We start from the raw sequence: 20,803 nt of genomic DNA on the forward strand, positions 1-20,803 counted from the left end.
TGGAGCTTTCTGGAAGCCTGACTGTGGAGGCTGACTAGGGATTATCCAACGGTGAGGGTCAGAGAGGAATGGCTGCTGGCACTGACTCTGCCTCTCCCCGGCAGTAAATTCTAGATATTGAAATACAGTTTGGAGAATACATACTACAGATTCTCTAAGCTTTCCACAAGCCATTATCCTGCAAATGTGAGTCCTCGGTATCTAAACATAAAGGTTCTTCAGAGGGCTCATTTAAACATGAGTGTTGACAGAGCGCTTGGAGAAACGCTGTGCCGCAGGACCGTTGAAGCACGATGGTATTTTGCCTTTTTAGCTTGTGAGAATTGCTGATTGGGAATGTGATAAAGACCTCAGCATGCATAATGTGATTGTCTGTAATCATAACCCATTTCCAAGAATCTGTGTGAAAAACACATTAACTGAAAGACAATGGCATACCATTGCATGTGGCACTTCTAATTATTTCCATGCTTTTAATTGTTTCCAGGATATAGAAGAACTTATTATTGAAAGGTCAGAATAATGCCCAAGATATGGCCAAATCCAGTGAGTGTCACACACAAGGAATGTTGGATGACTTCACAGTTATGAAATTATTTCATTTCTCATGATAATTCTTGACTTGCCAAGTTAGTGGATTTTTAAGAAGGCTGAGAGAGATTTTAAGATAAATGTGAACTAACCCCATTCTGTGGAGTCAGGGGCTGCCCTGCAGGCAGTAGCTGACCTTTCACGTGCCTGGCTTGCACTTGGGGACAGCGCGGGTTAGGATAGGGTCTCACATAGCACATTCCCTCACTGGGCAAGAAAACCAACTGCAGGGCTTGGAGCAGCTCCGAGAACCCACAGTCACCATGGTGATTTTAGGCTTTATAAAAATGTTTTCTCAGCGTGGCAACACAACCCAGTTCAATGAAAATAAATATGAATTTATACTTGTATTTAGTCACAATGGATTTTTAAACAAACAAAAGCTAACAATTTTTATTCACAAACTGAAGAATATTTATCCAAATCTGAATGACCATCAGATATCCTCTTCAGTTTATCTTCTTGGCTTCTATTTCTCGCCCCCCTAAATTACTCCTTTTCATTTCCAACCAACGTATTCAGAACTCTTCCTCAAAGCGTTATACCTGACTGATTTGTGACACGCATCAACTGCCATGCTGTCCAGAGAGTGTGTCTGTGTGTCAGCAATACCAGAGTGTGTTAATATAACTCCATTACAGGATAAGACGTTTTCACTGTTTTGCTTATAATTAAAAATACATACTCATATATAGACATATCAACGTTAATTGAATTCCAGCGTTAGACTCCATGTGGTAGAATTAATAGTTCTGAGCTTAGAGCAGCTGTCTGTTATCACAGCTTGGTTGTTTCAGTCGCTCCTGAGCTAACTGTAGGGAAAGCCCACGCCCCTTAGAAACATGTGTGATGCTGAAATGGATTCTGCCACAACAAGCTGTATATCATTGCTTACCTTGTTAGACCATGTGTATTTATATCTGAGTGGAAATATTTGGAATGCAATCAGTGAAAATTTTAATAAATGAACAAGATTGATTATTAAAGTGTTTGTTAAAAAGAAAAATCCCTATTTTGTTGCCCCTAGTCTTTGAAGCGAAGAATACCCATAAGATAGCCCGTTGTTTGGGAGGTAATTTGTAAATGGGAGGTGTGGCTGCTGTTCTGCCGTTCCCTTAGCATTCTCCAGATAGTGTAAATGGCCAGCCCCGAAGAGAGACTAGAATAGAAGTTCATGAACGATTTTGCTTTACAGATATGTTAAAATATTGATTATTCCAGAATACTTATGAGAAAGGTGTGGTATTGGACATTGTAAGTTATCTCTGGAAATTCAAATGACCGTTATAAACTCGTGATGAAATGGCCCAGTGCACTGACTGAACTCTGAGGATATCAGTAGAATATGCAGGTGACATGTGTCCTCTAGCCAGCACACTCTTTGTTTTGGCTGTTCTCACAGGAGCCCATGTACCGAGGTGGTAGTCAGTCAGCCTTAGGAAGTTGCTTTAGAAAGTCTCATAAGTTAGCTCTCTGCCATTTTTTCTTTTTCTTACCAAAAAAAAAAAAAAAAAAAAAAAAAAAAAAAAAAAAAAAAAAAAAAAGCTGCATATAAAGTTCAAATTCTGCACTAAAAAAAATTATTTCTACCTAACCGTTCTTTCCAGTGAAAAATTGTATTCTACAAGTGTGAAATGCTCTGCAGTTTAGGCAGAGACTGTTCTTTTGTTTCCCAGCTGCTCAGACCTGAATAATCACACAGGAACTGTATTAATTACAACACTGCTTAGTCAATAGCTTAAGCATATTCCTGGCTAACTCTATCTTAAATTAACCCATTTCTATTAGTCTGTGTATTGCCACGAGTCTGTGCCCTACCGGTAATGTTCTGGCTGGTAGCAGGTGTCTTTCTTCCTCAGCTACATGGCATCTCCTTGACTCCGCCTACTTTCTCTTTATCTCTCTTCAGATTTCCTGCCTGGCTTTACTAAGCCATTGGACGAAACAGCTTTTTTAATAACCAATGGTAATAAAACGTATTCACAGCATACAGAGGGGAATCCCACATCATCTCCCCTTTTTAAGGAACATTTTTAAAGATGTGCAGATTCTCTAAAGCGGGCAGTGGCTCCCTGGAGGGTGTGAAACAGGAGGCAGCTGCTGTGGAGCCATAGGCAGCTCTCAGCTCCTTTCCTCCAAACCCGAATGTGTAGCTGGCCATGTGGGTTAAATTAAATAACAATGTTAAAAACTTGCCTGTTCTGAGTACTCTTTCAATATAGGAGTTCTGTCTTATATGGCTGATATTAGACTACAAATCAGTGTACTCTCTAAGATCCCATATCCAGAAACTAAGACACCCACAGAAAGATACCACTTAGGAGAGAATCTGGGAGGAGAGACCATAAAAATATATTTTGTGAACAACTTTTAGTAAAAATATGTAAAAAGGTCAAGTAAACAAAAAATAACATAATAGGTGAGTATTGTGAATAAAATTTAGGATTTCTTTTAAAAAAAATCTTACTTATCCAAAATAATATCTAGAAAACAAAGTTCAACTATCAGCCTGCAGTGTCTGGTTTACATGGAACATTGTACTCATTATAAATACTAAAATTTTAGTAGAGACATTTATGCATAATATTTTTGGTTGATCTCATTTCCTGATTTATTTATTCAATAAATATATTAAATTACCATTGTAGACTAAAATCTTACAGTAATGAGTTTTAAAGTTTAACAAATCAATGGCTTATAAATTTTTGTATACTAATGTATAGAAAAGTTATAGGTTTAACACATATCAATATATATCCAATTGCTTATTTTACTTGAATTGCATATTAATATTTTATCTGCCTCAAAAATCCTTATAATGAGTATAATGAATTATGAAAATTTTTGAAGTTGCTGGAATTTTAGTTTCTCTTTAGAACAGTTATACCCTTCTCTAATTATAAAACACAAAAACAACCTCACTAATTTATTTTTGAGCCTTAAAAATCTTTGCAACAGTTTTTGAATGAATAATGAACGTATCAGTTCCCAGAACTTTGAAAGTAGTGTGCAACACTCGCTCACCCTTCCCTTCCTTGGTGTGCTCTGTTTTTCTATTTCCATCTTGTTTGTCTTCCTTCCTGAATGTGTCAGTTCAGGAACTCTCTCTCCAGACATGTCTGTGGGTGGTCCTCACAGTTGATCTCTAGCTTCCCAACCACTAATTCTGTTTTATTTTGTGTTGAAAGCTGTGTGTACTCACATCTGAGGTCTTCAGTAGTAAAGTTACACCCAGTCTGGCTGCTAGCACAGCGCGGGGTCCCGGGGACCCCCAGCAGTTGTGGCCACACTCCCTTGCCTGCTTGCCGCCTTTAAGTTGTCATTTAAATGTTCTGAGAGTGAATCCTGCTGAAGTTTTCCACTCGGTGGAAAATACTAAGACTCGCTGATTAGTGCAGAGAGAATGAAAAGCCTGGGTTGTTGGAAGGCAGTGGAGGAAGTGGCCAGTAAGGAAGACTTCAAAGAAAGGAAGTAAAAGAAAAGCTCCCAAGTGATAAAGGAAGACAAGAGAGCCTTGGGTTCCAGGCGGGTCCTCCCCCGCCTTGCCTTTCATCCTAATGTGCCCTTCCTGTGCCTCCACACACCGCTTGCTCTTCTGCCAGTGCCATGCTCGCTGTGCTGGAGGGTCTGTGACTGCCCGCTAATCCCCAAATAGATGACAGATTTCTTAGCTTCAGAAGCAGTACCTGCACCTCGTAGCCAACCCGTCTAACTCCCACCCCACCCTTTCTCCAGTAGCTGTCACTCAGCTTTGTATGCTGCTGCCTTCCAAATCTCACACTGACCCTTTGCCATGGGGTGGACTGTAATCTACTCAAACTGAGACCCGGCTGCCATTCTCTCCAGAAGACAGCCACTCCTGCTGCCTACACCCCTGTGCCTCATCTCTTCCCTGGCACCTCCACAGTACCTTTCCACTGAAGATGTGCTGCTGGGTGACAGAGATACCTCACTAAAGTTAGGGATTCTAACATAAATTTCATATTTATGTCTAGAAATTAAAACCCAGGTTAAAACATTTAGTCCCTAGAGCAGGCGGCTTCAGCCACTGGAAACAAGTCGACGACCCCCACCCTAGCCTGTCATGTTTTCTCCCGCTTAGCTTTTCTGTATGAACTGAATCCAAATGTATCTGAATTTTAATAATTCAAAGAAAGTATCTATGCCAACATTTTGAGAAGAAATACCTGCCAAGGAAAACCTAGCAGCATATTCCTCGGCGGTGCTGAGTTAATAGAAGTTGTGTGCAGGAGGGAGCAGCTCTAATTAAATTTAACTCATATGCAAATGTGCACATTCTCAATTAAAATCACGTTGTATATTTGTATATTTAAGACCTTCTCTAGAGTCTGTGACATGTTCAGGAAATCTAGCTTAATTTGACCTTAAGTGCCTTGCCTTTTTTTTTTTTTTTTTTTTTTTTGTCATTTCCAGCCACTAGTCTCCAAAGAAAACAACTTTCTTGTTTCCTTTAGCTTTGTATGGACCTCAACTTTATTCTCAGTTGCTGCTATTTAAAAAGAAAGAAAAGAAAAGAAAAGAAAAGAAAAGAAAAAAAAGAGAAATGATTCCAAACCCTGCAGTTGTTTCTTCCCACCCCTCACTCCCTTGTACCCAATATTTAACCATGAATATACTCTGGTACTTTTATGTTATAGGGTATGTGTAGGTGAGATCATATTTTCCCGAGGGGTACGGGCTCATTGGCCCCTGTGGAGGAAGAACTGAGAAAGGCTGTATTAAAAGCTGGGGGATGTTGGGACATTCCAGGAGAGACTTAGATATTCTCAAAGCAAATGCTGCTGTGGTCGGCCATCGAGACACATCTTGTAACACGGCTAGAGCTGTCAAAGCTGAAATTAAAAGGAAAAGGACTCTCATTTTGATGATAACATTGTGTGTACCGTTAGGGCTTCTGTGTGGGTCCGTAGCTCTGCGGATATTTTCAGTGTCACTTAGTCTGTAGTTGGGAGTGTTCCATGAGTTTCTCCTTCGGTTAGTTCTACTAAATAATAGAATGAAAAGTGTTGGGTTTCTATTTCATACAAATGCTTTCCTTAAACTCTCAGTTTTCTTATAATTACAAGTGTATCAAACACTGCTTCTATATTTTATAAAGAAGTGCTAATTATTATGTTTAATATAGATATATCGTTAAAAGACAGAGTGTCTCTGTGTAACTTCGAAGCCTGTCCTGGAACTAGCTCTTGTAGACCAGGCTTGCCTCACAGAGATCCGCCTGCTTCTGCCTCCTAAGTACTGGGATTAAAGGTGTGTGCCACCACCGCCTGGCTGATTTTTTTATGGTTTAGGTTAATGATTAATAGCCAAAATAATTAATATCTGAGTGACCACGAAAGAAACTGTTACCAACAGTCTCAGTTCTAGTGAGTAAGAGACAATATCAGATTCTGTTGTGAAAGCTACAGTCAGTAGAGAATGCAAGAATAAAGGGGCAAGGCATTTATCGCATATCAAAATGTTGATTTTTCTGACTTAATTCTGTAATTTCATAAGAGCTATCTTAAGTAAACTGCATCTTCTGTTTTGTGTTTTATCAAAAGAAAAAAAATAAGAAGTGTAATTTAGAGTCAAAAATTGCACTATGAGCCAGACTTAGCAGAGTCTGCTGTCAGCCAAGGCCAATGTTCTTTGATCTCACAGTTAAACCTTCCTGTCCTCCAAATGAATGAAATGGCGTTTTTTTCCTCCTCAAATGTTCAACAGACCTTTTGCCATTTGATAGGACCATTATTTTAACATGTGATCTGGAAAACAACGTTGACTGTGGCATATTTGCTATTCTTAGCCTGGTGAACGAGCTGGAGGTGGATGAATGGTACAGCTTAGAAAGAAAACACATGCTGGCAGCTACAAACAGAGAGCTTCTCCAGCAGCAAGGCTCTCGTTTGAGGGCTAGATTTTTGTTGGCATGTTTGGCATTATGACGATTATTGTTTTTCTTTCCAGCTGTTACACATCTGTATTGAAGGCTGGGGCAACTGGCGCTGGTCAGAGCCCTTCAGTGTGGATCATGCCGGGACTTTCATTAGAACGATTCAGTACAAAGGTCGAACGGCTTCCCTCATCATCAAGGTTCATCCGCTCAGCGGAGTGCAGAAACAGGTGAGTTTCCCTGCGTTTGTGCCCAGACAGAGCTGTGTATAACGGACATGAATCCTAATTGTAATCAAGGAACAAGGAAACCAAGCAATGCCTTTGTCCTGACACTGTGCCCTGCTGATGATGCTGATGATGGTGGTGATGGTGGTGGCTCCCAACCCCGTCCCTGCTGGTCATACTGTTGATGGTGGTGGCTCCCAACCCCGTCCCTGCTGGTCATACTGTTGATGGTGGTGGCTCCCAACCCCGTCCCTGCTGGTCATACTGTTGATGGTGGTGGCTCCGAACCCTGTCCCTGCTGGTCATACTGATGATGGTGGTGGCTCCCAACCCCGTCCCTGCTGGTCATACTGATGATGGTGATGGCTCCCAACCCCGTCCCTGCTGGTCATACTGATGATGGTGGTGGTTCCCAACCCCTGTCCCTGCTGGTTAAACTGGTGATGGTGGTGGCTCCCAACCCCTGTCCCTGTCTTTTACAGGAGGTGCTAACGAGCAATAAAATTTGCTGACTTTAGCTCCACCTTCTCTCCGTCACCACCTGCCTTCTGGTAGAGGTGCTAATGAGCTGTGAAATAGCCAGAAGGCCTTTCTGAGCTGGAGAAGAGAGAGCAGGACTGGCTAATCCACCAGTGGATAACCAAGAGTTATCCTCAGGCATGTCACATATGAATAGTCTCTCCCGTGACAGCTGAGCCATGCTCCAGGAAGCTTTGCTTTTCCTGGGAGTGAATATTAACTGCAGCAGAAGTTCACTGCACTCTAGTTCTTGGCATATAAAACCTCAGCTCTCAGCACATATTTTTACGTATTTTATAAAACTTCCTCTTGGCCGTTTTTGAAGTTCTAAGACTGCAAAGGGAAAAAAGTATCTGACACTTTTTTTTCTGTGTTCTTAAGATATGTGAAAATGTGGTTTCTAAAAGATGTTTTTCAAGTATGGAGCATATGACAAAAGTAGAAAGGAAAAAAGGGAAGTATTAAAATCTGAAAACTGGCTTCAGTGCACACACAATAGCTGGGTTTGCCATAAGGGTTTTCACATCCATGTTTGCATCTGGATCATAACAGACAAAGTGAGCTTATGTGAAGAACTGGGGACCTGGTAGGGTCAGCGCTTAGTCCTGGGAAAGGGCACCCTCTGAGGGAGCCACAGGGGCTCTTCTCTAGAAACAGGCGGGCGGCCACTGGCAAGAGGGGATCTGGACTTCTGGTTCTCGTGACTGCCTACAACAGCAGTGAAACAGAACTCACAGCAGGAGAGAACGAGAACCTGGGGAGAGGAGCCCCCAGAGTACTGACTGTCCACAACCCCAAGGATGGGACTCAGTCTGCGTTCTTAAGTTGGAAATTCATGTAAACCCTGGCCTGTTCACTACTAGCAGCGAGTTTAAGGGAATTTAGCGGCATCATTGAAAAGATAATGCTTCATTGAGTCTTTGAAAATATGTAGGTTTTTAAGAGAGGGCACTGCAAACATAATCAAGTAGACAAAGACATAAACATGGAGCAAAGGACGTCTGCTGATATGAAGAAGAATCACAGGCTCCTGTCTGCCCTAAGAGTTCTTATGTGATTGTACTCTTAGATGATAAACATGGTCACTAACAAATACATTATCCACCTTCCCATTGACTAGCGTGTCTGAGAAATGCTCATTCAGCTTGGGCTTGAATAGTTTCGACAAGAGGCCCGATATCACACACCTCATAGTCCTTTCTACTGCTTGGCTCTACCAGCTCTTAGGAAATCCCTTATGAAACTGGATACAAAATCTTCTACCAAACTTTTACTGTTCCCCATGATTGTAAAGCATACACAGCCAGCACACAATGTACTATGAGGGCTCTGCAAGCAGCCTCTGTAAAATAGCAGACAGCACAAAGAACAGAGCCATACCCAGCAGGCTGTGTTTAAATAGTTGCATATATACATATGCATAGTGAAGAAAGGCTATCGGTTTGAGAGTCTGGGCAGGACTTGGGAGGAAAGGAAAGGGGGAGTGATATGGTATATTTTAATTAAAAGTATATTTAAAGGGCTAGAGAAATGGCTTAACAGTTAAGAGCACTGACTGCTCTTCCAGAGGACCTGGATTCAATTCCCAGCACCCACATGGCAGCTCACAACTGTCTATAACTCCAGTACCAGAGGATCTGACACCTTCACACAGGCATTCATGCAGGCAAAAGCACCAATGCAGATAAAATAAAAATAAAACATTTTTAAAAGTAAATAAATAAATAAATAAGGGGGAAAAATTCCAATATGGATGGGAAAGTCTTGGAAGCCCCAGGTTGCAACAGTATACTTACATACAAAAACAGTTTCTAAAATCTTACCAGTTTTCCCTCTCTCCTCCCCTGTTCTTCCCACTCATACACACAAGCAATATTTTAATTTTTTTCTTTGGATTTCATTTATTTTGTCATGATAATTTAGTGTTCAGATCTGGTGGTGTTATGATACATCCAAAATACAGAATTTTTTCAAGTGGTTGAGGTTAGGAAGAAAGGAAGTAGTCAAGTTTCTGGGAGCTTTGCCTCAGCTCGTCTTGGCCTCTTTCCTTCTCTCCCACCTGGATTTAGAAGGCTGCAATAAGCAGCAGCTGCCTAATTCCAGAGGATCGTGGATGCAGGTCCCTGGTTGTAGACAGACTGATCTGCCTCTGGACAGCGGAGAGCTGGCCAGAACTCTCTTTAGCGTTGATGCGTGGTCCGCCTTTCTTCCATCACTTCTCACGAGTGAAGAGACTGACCACGCACCAGGTTCCCGGGGCCGTTGTGCGCTGTGCAGCTAAGGCTATGCAAATGTTGTGCCCTCATTTGCTCTGAGTTTCCTGCTTCTTCGCTGCAGAACACCTACCAGTCTCAACGCTCGAACGCATGTCTTCCTGCATCTCTGCACATACACTTTTAATCACAGTTAAGATATCGTTTTCCAGCGCATCTGGCGCTGTGGAGCTGCTCTTTCATATCACTGTTCTTCTTGGCACTGATCTACTAAGAGCTCTGAAACCTGCTAAGTGAAGTCACATGTAGAAATCTCAGTGCACATCCTTGTGGCTTTGTGAGGCCTGGAAACGTGCATTAAAGAGAACCTGCATTTAAAGAAATTAGGTAGCTGTCTTCAACTGGTAAATTAATCTTGCAATTGTAGCCATGATTTGCAAAATAAAGGCATTGTGAGTTGACCAATTTGAAAAGAAGCAGACAAAGCTCTCCTGAACCTTGTTCCCTGTGAGCACCCTGCCAGTGACTAGCCATTTTGGGTTTTCCTTCCCTGGTCATTTTTAAGGATTTTCCCTTTTATCAAATTTGAAAGCCTATTTAAAAGGCTTTTTACTTTAAAATGAAACTATAAAAATGCACCAAGAGGATCTTTGTCTTTAAAAGAATTGTGTCCCAGATGGTTGCAAAGGTAGTTTGGTTTCTGTGAGAGAGCCAAATTCTTTGTCCATCTCTCAGCTGCAAGGGCTGTGAAGTAAGCTCATGCATACATATTGCCAGTCCTGGCTATATTAAGAATAAGCCATTTAGATACTGCCTTGGAATTTTCAAATGTCTATTTAAACTAGGTGCTACTATAGTATCATAAGGCTTACTACCGTGAGTGCCTACTAATCCTTTGTGTGTGTTAAAAGAAAAGCTTGCCTGCTAATTTAGGACTCACAGTTGAGTTTTATGGTTTGCTTTTGTGAAGGTGTAGTTCTAAAAGATTATAATGGCAAGTTATCCAGGGGAAGTAATAGTGAAGAGCAGCTTGTTTCCCAACTGTGCTCCTAAAGAAATGGAAACAAACAGTTGTGAAGAAAATGCTAGGGGTTGGAGAGATGGCCCAAGGCCTAAGAGTGCTTAATGACTTCAGTGTCATCCGCACACATGCACATCAGTGGAGTACATCTTTAACAATAAAATAATGGAATGTGCTACAAAAAGATCATTTAATATTTGGTCTCTCCTTCTAGGAGATAATAATTCACTCCTGTGCAGTTATTCATGGGGCCGGAGAGATGACTCGGCAGTTAAGGACATGTCCTGCTCAGCCAAGGACCTGAGTTTGGTTCCCAGCACTCACAATGGGTGACTCACAGCCACCTGTAACTTCACTCCAAGGGATCCACATCCTCCTCTGGCCCCCACCTGTGCACATGGCAACACACACACACACATACTCATAAATAAAAATTAATTAAAAATAGTTATTCACGTTTATTCATATAAATAATGATACATTGAAATCATAAACAGTGTGCTATCAATGACAGGAAATGTATTAACTTTCAAGGTTACTTACACCTTGATGTTATAAGTTATGCCTTTTAATCTTCATAGCAAGAGGAGAAGGCAGACTCTGTTATTTTGTTATGCTCCTCATCGGGAGGAGGAAGACAAGCCAGTGTTAGTTAACTCAGCATCTCAGTGCTGAGTCTACTTCCCTGCTTCTTTCTGTATTTGACTTCCTAGTCTCAACATGGCTGCACAGTCTCTGCATGTCCTCTTATAAGACATCATGACAGATGCAGGGGACTTTCTGAGTCCCAGATTTGCTTCCTTTACCATTGAGGAGTGAGGTCTTCACATACACACACAGTCCCATGTTTCCCTAGACACTGACAACAGAGAAAGGAGTTACCTTAACAACAGAGAAAGGAGTTACCTTACACCCCTGAGTTCAGATGAGGGCCAAGAAAGGTGCCTGGACTCCCTTGACACCTAAGCCACCTGAAGTGTCTGATAGCAAGGGAAAAGAGACACGCTTTTGAGATGAGCAGGGAGCCAGTGGTGCTTGTCAAGTTTGTAAAATCTGAATTGACAAGTAGGTACTAGTTTTCTAAGACACATGTGTATTGGGGTTATCTTCAGTATCGACTGTGGAACAGAGTCTGTGGGAGCCATGTAGCATGCTACCGAATGTTTGCATACTTGTATTTTCTTCTCAGGGAATCATACCGGCACCTACTTCATAAGAATTACAATTTGTGAAAATAATTTGTATTGAGTTAGGGTTCTCTGACAAAACAGAGCCAATATAGTGTGGAGGATAAATTGATTGATTGATTGATTGATTGATTGATTATAAATCAGTTCCCATTACTATGGAAACAGAAGTCCCAAGATCTGCAGCCAGCAAGTTTAAGAGTCGAGTGTAGTTCCAGTCCGACCCTGAGGTCTGAGAGCCTGCAGAGCTGCCCAAAGATAGCAAGTATTTCCATCTGCGTGAAATGGCTAGGAAAGGTCAGTGCCCTGCTCAGTCAGCAAGTGCGCACTCTGGCGCTTGGCCCTGTCACATTGACTGGATGGTGCCCTTCCCTGGAGGGAGGGTCAGACTGGTCTATTCCGTCTGCCAAGTCACGTGGTGGTGTCGTCCAGAAATGCCCAGGATAATTAACATTTGACTAGATTTCATGGTCCAGGCAAGTTGGTATGTGAAAACTGGTTATCTTAGACCTGTAGTGATAATGTGCAGTGGTTATTGACTATTTTATAATCTAGGAATATCACAGACATAATAATGTGTAGTCGTTATTGACTATTTTATAATCTAGGAACATCACAGACAAGTGGTGCTGTTGTACTGCAGTGAGGTCTGGAGTTCCAGCTCAGGACAGCGCTGCACTAGGGTTTGTGAAGCCCAGGGTTCTGTTTTCCTTAGTAATAGTAAATATTCATATTGCAGAAGGACCTGCTTTCTAAAATATTAACTATGTAAGAGTAAGTTTCATAATATCTTTCTAATTTCAATCAGCTTAGAAAATATTTCTTACTACCTCCTATGGCCTATACTCTCAGCTGGGTGTAAAATTAGATAATCCATGGATTAAATGGAAACTTCTTTTTTTATTATGTATACAATATTCTGTCTTGTAGTCTTATAGTGTCTTATAGTGTTCTGCCTGAATGTATGCTTGTATGCCAGAAGAGAGCACCATACCCCATTACAGATGGTTGTGAGCCACCATGTGGTTGCTGGGAATTGAACTCAGGACCTTTGGAAGAGCAGGCAGTGCTCTTAACCTCTGAGCCATCTCTCCAGCCCCCTAAATGGAAACTTCTATTGTTTATTTTTAAGGTTTTATAGTTCTATGATGTAGAAAACCAAAATGCAATTCTGTATTTCAATCAAAGTTCATTTGTATTAGTTCCCACCGAGATCTCTTAATAGATAAGATGAGTTCTGGGAAGGAGCCTGGGGATTCAGTGACGGACGGCACAGCCACGCTCATGTTACAGAGCTGAGTGCTGGCTCTCAACTCCTGTACCCGTTGTCAGTACCAGCCCAGTCTCGAGACACTACAGAAGGACTTGCTGTAGGTTCCCCTTTATACCAGGTCACCCTTCTCCTCCAGCCCTTGTCTGGCTCGACCCTGAGCTTCCACCCTGTCTGTCAGGTAAACTATGCACCGGCATGCCCTCACAACTTTATCTCAGTCACCTCACAAGAGCCTGAGGACTTCCAGCTGTTCTGGTCTATGTGTGCATCTCCTCTTGAAATATCAGCAACTCTATTTGATCAGAACGAAGCTCGTGTCTTCGTTAAAGACTCCTTCCCCTGCCTTACTTCATTCTACTGCACATCAGCGGATCTCCCTGAAGGAATACATTTTTCTGATTAATGACATCCAAATTGATTAATCTTTTATGTATTTACATATTATCTTTTAGATTATCATCTGTGGAAGACAGATCATCTGTAGTTATTTGTCTCAGAGCATAGAGCTGAAAGTTGTTCAGCATTACATTGGTCAAGATGGACAAGCTGTAGTCCGAGAACACTTGGATTGCCTCACAGCCAAACAGAAATTGCCTTCGTACATATTAGAAAACAGTGAACTGACAGAGTTGTGTGTGAAGGCCAAAGGAGATGAAGACTGGTCAAGAGATGTGTGCCTGGAACCCAAAGCCTCTGAATATAGCACTGTCATCCAGGTATGTGAGGTATTGACATCTTAATAGGGTGACTTTAAAAGCAGAAATGAGCTGGGCACTCAGGAAGCAGAGGTAGGAGGATCTTTGTGAGTTCAAGGATAGCTAGGGCTACACAGAGAAACCCTGTCTCGGAGAAGAGCAGAAATGTAAAAATGTTCTCAGTGTGCGCCTCACTCGTAGTCCTTGCTCTGTGGTAAAATCACACACACAGCTGGTGTGTGCACAAGTGAAGTCTGGAAAAGCACAGAAAGGCTGTGGCGGGGTCGGGCAGCTGGCTCCCCGTCAGTTCCTCTCAGTCCATCCCTCTCCGTGCACAGACTCCTGCCCCGCTGTGGAGGGGACCCCTTTGTCTCCCCACATTCCGTCTATGCCATTATGAAGTCTGGTTCTGCTTAGTTGGTTTTCTTAGTGACTTTTTCCTTTAACTGTAAACTTCTTTCATCATCTAAGCTGATACTCTGACTTATTTTGCTTCATTATCAAGCTGTTTAGAATCTAATAGGGCCTCTCCTTTCTCCTGTGCAGGTGCCTTCTTCAAACAGTTCCATTATTTATGTATGGTGCACAGTTTTGACTTTGGAACCCAACTCTCAAGTTCAACAGCGAATGGTGAGTGCTTTCCCAATCCTGAAATATGGTGTATGACTCTGACCTTTTCTATTCTCAAATAAATAAGGTCAGAGTGACCCAGGGAAGAGATTTATTACAAGTTTGTTTCAGCATCAAACAGCTGGAATACTGCAGCAAAGCAAATATGAAAGTTGTTCTTTTTATTTTTATAGATTGTGTTTAGCCCTCTTTTTATCATGAGGAGTCATCTTCCAGACCCCATAATCATACATTTGGAGAAAAGAAGTTTGGGTCTGAGCGAGACACAGATGATTCCAGGAAGAGGGCAGGAAAATCCGCTGCAGAACGTGGAGCCTGACCTTGCACATCACCTGACGTTTCAAGCACGGTATGAGCAGAGTGGGTTGCTAAGGAAGCACCGTTAAAAAGTGGCCTGGAACTATTCTGGCTGCATGGATGCTTATGTTTTTGTCTGAGAAGAACGTTACTTTAAAACTGCTCTGCCTCATCCATGGGCATAGACAGAATTTGGCGTTTTTCATTTAGCTTATAAATAACTAGGTGGAATCATTAAAATGTAATTTACTTAGATTTTATTGACATGTTTCTGCAGAGAAGGGATGACAAAGATCTCACCCAAGTATGGGCCGGTAGGAGGCCGAGCCAGGGCCCAAATCATCTAATAAATGTCATAAATCTCTAACTCCTCACGAAACAATGTATCAATCTAAGTACATTTATAATTAGATTCTTTCAGTAAATTATGGATCACTTAGAAATCTGATAATGTTTCTTCTTTCCATTTTATAGAGAAGACTACGATCCTTCAGACTGTGCTGTTCCCATATCAACAGCCCTCATTAAGCAAATAACCACTAAGATACAACCTGGAGGCACAGTTAACCAAATGCTTGATGAGTTCTATGGGCCAGAACAGTCCCACGAACCCACTTGGCCTTATAATAAGAAGGATTCGGACAGGTAACAGTCATCATTAATTTTCTACATGTACTTCTAAACATTAAGAAATAACCAATCGGGGCTGGAGAGATGGCTCAGAGGTTAAGAGCACTGTCTGCTCTTCCAAAGGTCCTGAGTTCAATTCCCAGCAACCACATGGTGGCTCACAACCATCTGTAATGGGGTCTGGCGCCCTCTTCTGGCCTGCAGGCATATACACAGACAGAATATTGTATACATAACAAATAAATAAATATTTTTTTAAAAAAAAAGAAAAATAACCAATCACGACAGTACTAGCTGTGTTATTCAGATTTGTTGTTGCTGAGACCTTGCAGGAGGAAAGATTTATTTGTCTCACAGCTTCGGAGGTCTCAGTCCACTAGAGTAGGGAGGGTCTCGGGCACAGAGCAGAGCGGCTCCGTCACGGCAGCCGGGGCACAGAGCGAGGGTCTCTACTGTTCGTTTTCTCTGTCTTGTTTTTCAATCCCTCTCAGCCCCAGCCTATTGGATGGTGCTGCTCACATTCAGAATTAATCCTCTCTTGAAACATCTTCATCAGCATACCCAGAGGTGTGCTTTGATGGGATTCTCATATCTACTTCTCAGTCCAGTCAAGTTCATGGCTTGATTAGCCATTATGCCAGACATAATAAATGCCGCAGAGAAGATCATTGCAAGCATCTGTCAGAGTCAGATGGCATCTAGTTTGGTTTAGCCTTGTAGATACCTTTACTCATAAGGTGCTTTTTCCTGCTGGCAAATGCAGCCCTGGGTGAGCAGTGTGCAAAGGTATTCTGCGGGAGCAGTGTCTGGAATGTGTCCACATACTTCATAAATCTGAGCTCATCATATTTCAATGAGTCACTTGGATGTGTTTGGAGCAGGAATGAACAGCTGAGTCAGTGGGACAGTCCAATGCGAGTGAAGCTGTCGGTCTGGAAACCATACGTTAGAACCCTGCTGATAGAGCTGCTGCCCTGGGCTCTGCTCATCAACCAGTCCAAGTGGGACCTCTGGCTGTTTGAAGGAGAGAAGATTGTTCTGCAGGTTCCTGCTGGCAAAATTATTATCCCTCCTAATTTTCAGGTAATATAACTTGAAACTAGCATATTCTTTTTCCTCAATAACTAGATTTTATTCTTAATTTATACGTAGGATCTTAACAGGAGGAATCACTTGTGGAAAACTGACCTGGTAGTGCACATATAAAGAGTATGGAATGTTCTTTGATATTTAAACACTTTTCAGATGTGTTTGTCCTCATCAGCAGTGCTACCATGAATTATTACATCTGATAACACGTGCTACTTACATTCTCCTTCCCATTCCACACAGGGTACTTGACAAGCACAAGAGCTGTGTTAAGCACTAACCACTAAGTCTTTTTTCCATTACAACTAGGACTTGGATGTCCACAATTGTGAACAATCACTTGTTGATGATAACACCGCAGATCATTAGTGACACAGGGTAGAAATGCTAACCAGGAAATAAATTCCACAGAATGACTTCATATTCTGACACCAGAGAACTGACTTTAGAAAACTAACCCATTTCAAGAAGAAATATGTGTTTGTAAGGAAATCTTCCTTTGGAGTTCCACTTATAAACATCTTTATTCAATTGTATATCTCCTGCTTCTTAAAGCAATCAGATGCCATCACCTTATGGAACTGGAATGTTAGCCCGTATGGACCTAATGTGTTGCATGTTATTCTGATGTCAAATGAGATGAAACCTCACAGTCTTTAAGTCTTTGGAATTCATGGGGTAGTCACAGCTTGAGCTTGGTTTTTCTCTTTTCCATGGACTTAAATTTCATAGTGAACCAAAAAGGATATTGGAAACCCAAAATAAAATACATGTTGTTGTTACAAAAAAAAAAGTACAAAGGGACTGTTTGGTTGTGTTATTAAATGTATTGTATACTTTTGTTTTTTGGTTTGGGTTGGATTGGGTTGGTTTTTTGAGGCAGGGTTTCTCTCTGTATCCCTGGCTGTCCTGGAACTCACTCTGTAGACCAGGCTGGCCTTGAACTCAGAATCCGCCTGCCTCTGCCATCCAAGAGCTGGGACCTTTTAGAGTCATGCACCACCTCCGCCCGGCTTTATGTAATATTTTCTTTTAATACTGTAGATTAAATCCTGAAGTAAAATATGGAAAAAAATAATAACAATAAAATTGAGGCCTTATTTTTCCAGGAAGCTTTTCAGATAGGAATTTACTGGGCAAACACAAACACTGTGCACAAGTCAGTAGCAATTAAACTGGTCCATGATCTGACGTCCCCAAAGTGGAAAGATGGCGGGAATGGCGAAGTGGTGACGCTGGATGAGGACGCATTTGTCGATGCTGAAATCAGACTCGGCGCGTCCCCAGGACCTCAGAAGGCAAGTCTGCGTGGATGTGTTGCAGGGGCGTGGCCCGCCGGTCTTGTAGCACATCTGCCCCCTGGTGTTGTTCAGTGTGAATGTGCTTGTCCCTACACTTCTGCTTTACAGTGGGTTTTCCCCCTGGTAATAAAGCTGGGTTATGTCATTTATCCAGTAACTGTTCCATTTCAGAACATGCACCAGTCACATGATTGATGGTATGGGGTGTGGACTTAGTCCCAAATGTTCACAAACTACATTTGGCCTCCTCCTTCAGAACAGGAAGTGGGGTGTCTAGCGCTGTGAGCAGGAAAGGGCACCCTGACCAGAGTGATAAATCTGATTCTCTTGTGGAATTAATGTCATAAGAAGAAATTGTATTATTCAATGCATGATTGTAAGAAGTTTATTGGTTCTTTGAGAGTTACATACCATATGTTCTGACCATATTCACTCCTCTCCCCCAGTTCTTTCCATACCCGCCAACTTTGTGTTCTTTAAAAAAAAATCAAAACCAACTTGTGCTACCCAAATATTATTATTTGATATGTGGACTGAGGACATCTTGGACGGGGTGGGAGGAGCTGTGTTCTCTTAGAGAACACACACACTCTCTCCCAACAATTAACAGTTGCCAATAGTTCCACTGCTAGGAATTCATACCCAGGTCCCGTCTCTATGCCAGAGTTTGGCCTGGCTTGACTCACTCAGATCTTGAGTGTGCTGTCGCAGCTGCCACGTTCACATGTGCAGCTGCCACGTTCACATGTGCCCTGCAATGTCTGCATGACCTCTGGCTCCTACACGCTAATCATGCCCTCTTCTGTAGTGATCCCTGAGCCTCGGGAGGTGGCACAGTACACACATTCCCTGCCATCTCTCTGTGCCTTGTACATCTACTGGAAACAGAGAATGATGTTGAGTATTCCCCAAAAAGGTAAAGTTGGTACTGTCCTGGGCAGATCCATATGTCAAACAACCCTTCAAGAATAGCCGAGGCTAGGTGCAGTGGCACACACCTTCAGTTCCAGCCCTTGAGAGACACAGAGGCATGGGGATTCAGAAACTGGGGGTAGCTTGGGCAGTAGTAAAGACTCTGTCAAGAAGTCTTCGTGTGTGTGTTTGTAGTGTAAAAACTGCTCTCTGCTTGCTTCTCCCACAGCTCTGTCAGTTCTGCGTCTCCTCCATGGTACAGCATGGCATACAGATCATTCAGATTGAAGATAAGACTACAGTAATTAATAATACACCATATCAAATATTTTATAAGCCACAGTTGTCCGTCTCCAACCCCTATTCTGGAAAGGAGGTAAGCAATCCACAGTGCGGTTGTTCTCTTTGATTCTATCAGTTCACCATAAATAGACTCAACCTTTTTTTAGCCTGGGGCAAAGAAAAAGCTAACAGTGAATATAAAAATCCTGTTACTTCTGCTGGATTTGAGACCAGCAATGGCAAGTTGAAGTTGCCACAGTGAGGAGTGAGCAGGATGCTGCAGCAGCCCTGAAGAGTGCTGAGCAGCTCTCCGCAGCATCTGCTCAGCGGCACCACCAGCATGGTCCTGATGCTGCTCTCCATAACCCACTACACAGCAGTGGCTCCTGAGTGTGAGTGTGAACACGTTAGGGCCTGAGTGGAAGCAGAACCACTGGCACACCATGTCCCCATCTTGGCCACTTCTTAGAAGAGACGCTCCTCTGCTGCCATAGTGAGCATGCTCCCCTGTGTTCTTTCCAGCGATTCCATGTTCCAGACACCACTACCTTCAGCATTTGTCCAGGTGGAGAGCACTCTGCTATGAAATCCAGCTCCCTGCCTTGCTGGGACTTCATGCCTGATATGGGGCCATCATTGGACACAGCCATGCTTCAGAAACAGATACTGCTGGGCTTTTCTCCTGCACCAGGTGCCGACAGCTCGCAGTGCTGGAGCCTGCCAGCTGTTGTTAGACGAGAGTTTCCCAGACAGAGTGTAGCAGTGCCCTGTGGAACCTTGAGGGAAAATGGATTCTACACCAGGTATTTTACACGAGTGTCAATGCGCTTTGCTTGTCATTGTTGCTGCTCATCAAGAGACCAGGATAGCAGTGTTTCCATATGTAATTCTAGGTTGTCTTTCATCTTTATGACTTTTAGACATTGGATACTGTTGAACAAAGGTCATGATCACAAGCAGGTTGTCCGCTTAGAAGATTTTCCCCCCTTTGCACTGTATGCTGCAGAGGGGGCTGGGAAATGGTGCATTGATGTATGGCAATGAGAACAAGAAGCAATCGTTTTAGGAGCTCTTGCTCTATGGAGAATGATAAGAAATGAAGGAAAAATGAAGAAAGTCAAGTTGAGATGTTTTTCTTTTCCAATATTTTACTTTTACTTCAAAATGGAATTTTTCACAAAAGACATTTAGAGCGATAATAACATAGATAAACACAAGCCAAGGAATAGGCTGTGCTGTGGTTGTTCCTGCACGCAAGCTGCCCCAATTGCAGATTACCAACTATGCACATACCAACCACAGGATTGGGTCAGAGACATGTAATGGTTTGTTCGCACTGGACATGTATCTTGTGGTTGTTTCATATCAGGGTCTTTTGTCCAGCTGTCAGGCGTAACTTCCTCTGGTGTATCAGCCACAGAAGAAAGTGTGCTCTGCCCTGCGAGAGGAGCCTCCTTCTCAGGGTCCTGCTCTGTGTATCTGAAGTCTAAACATTCCAGCTTTTTAGATGTGTGCACAGATGTGTGATAACCATTTTAAAGATTACAGACTAACAAGATCTCCATAATGGCCGGAGCCTGTTCCCTCCACACATCCTTTCTCCTTTCATGTCAGAAGGACCCTGATTGAAAACTATTTTCACCCCTAGTCCTGTGAGGATGGTTGTTTTTGTTTGGTTTTAGATAACATTAAGCATGTTGAGTTTTCTTAAAAAGTTTGTGAATTATTTTTAAATGGAAAGTTAAAAATTTTCACAAAGCATGTGGACATTAGGTTTCAATTTACTAAGACTCACAGTATAAATTAATCTTATATGTAAATAATAAAGTAAGTTAAAAATATGAATGTATAGTTCTAGCCCTGGCTTCTATGGCCCAGAAGAACGTCAGAGTAACTGGAAAGGGCTTCCTTGTCCCTGTGAAGACTTCACTCTGAAAGGAAATGTGCTCTCTGTTCTCTCGTCTCCTCATCCGTCCACCTCAGTCCAGCAGTGGACATTTGGTAGCATGCTGACTGCACTTCGACCAAATGCCAGTGCAC

General features: G+C 42.3%; 1 protein-coding gene across 1 annotated transcript in view; it reads left to right on the forward strand.

Annotated features, from left to right (window-relative positions):
• The window catches only part of Vps13b (vacuolar protein sorting 13 homolog B), a 467,803-nt gene that overhangs the window by 404,933 nt on the left and 42,067 nt on the right, over window positions 1-20,803 (forward strand). Inside the window, 9 exon segments of the mRNA XM_038343548.2 lie at window positions 6,562-6,717; window positions 13,380-13,643; window positions 14,169-14,252; window positions 14,426-14,601; window positions 15,024-15,194; window positions 16,061-16,262; window positions 17,378-17,566; window positions 18,711-18,857; window positions 19,286-19,566. Coding sequence (XP_038199476.1) covers window positions 6,562-6,717; window positions 13,380-13,643; window positions 14,169-14,252; window positions 14,426-14,601; window positions 15,024-15,194; window positions 16,061-16,262; window positions 17,378-17,566; window positions 18,711-18,857; window positions 19,286-19,566 — 1,670 coding nt within the window.

The sequence above is a fragment of the Arvicola amphibius genome, chromosome 9 (genome assembly GCF_903992535.2).
Source record: "Arvicola amphibius chromosome 9, mArvAmp1.2, whole genome shotgun sequence".
Taxonomy (NCBI): domain Eukaryota; kingdom Metazoa; phylum Chordata; class Mammalia; order Rodentia; family Cricetidae; genus Arvicola; species Arvicola amphibius.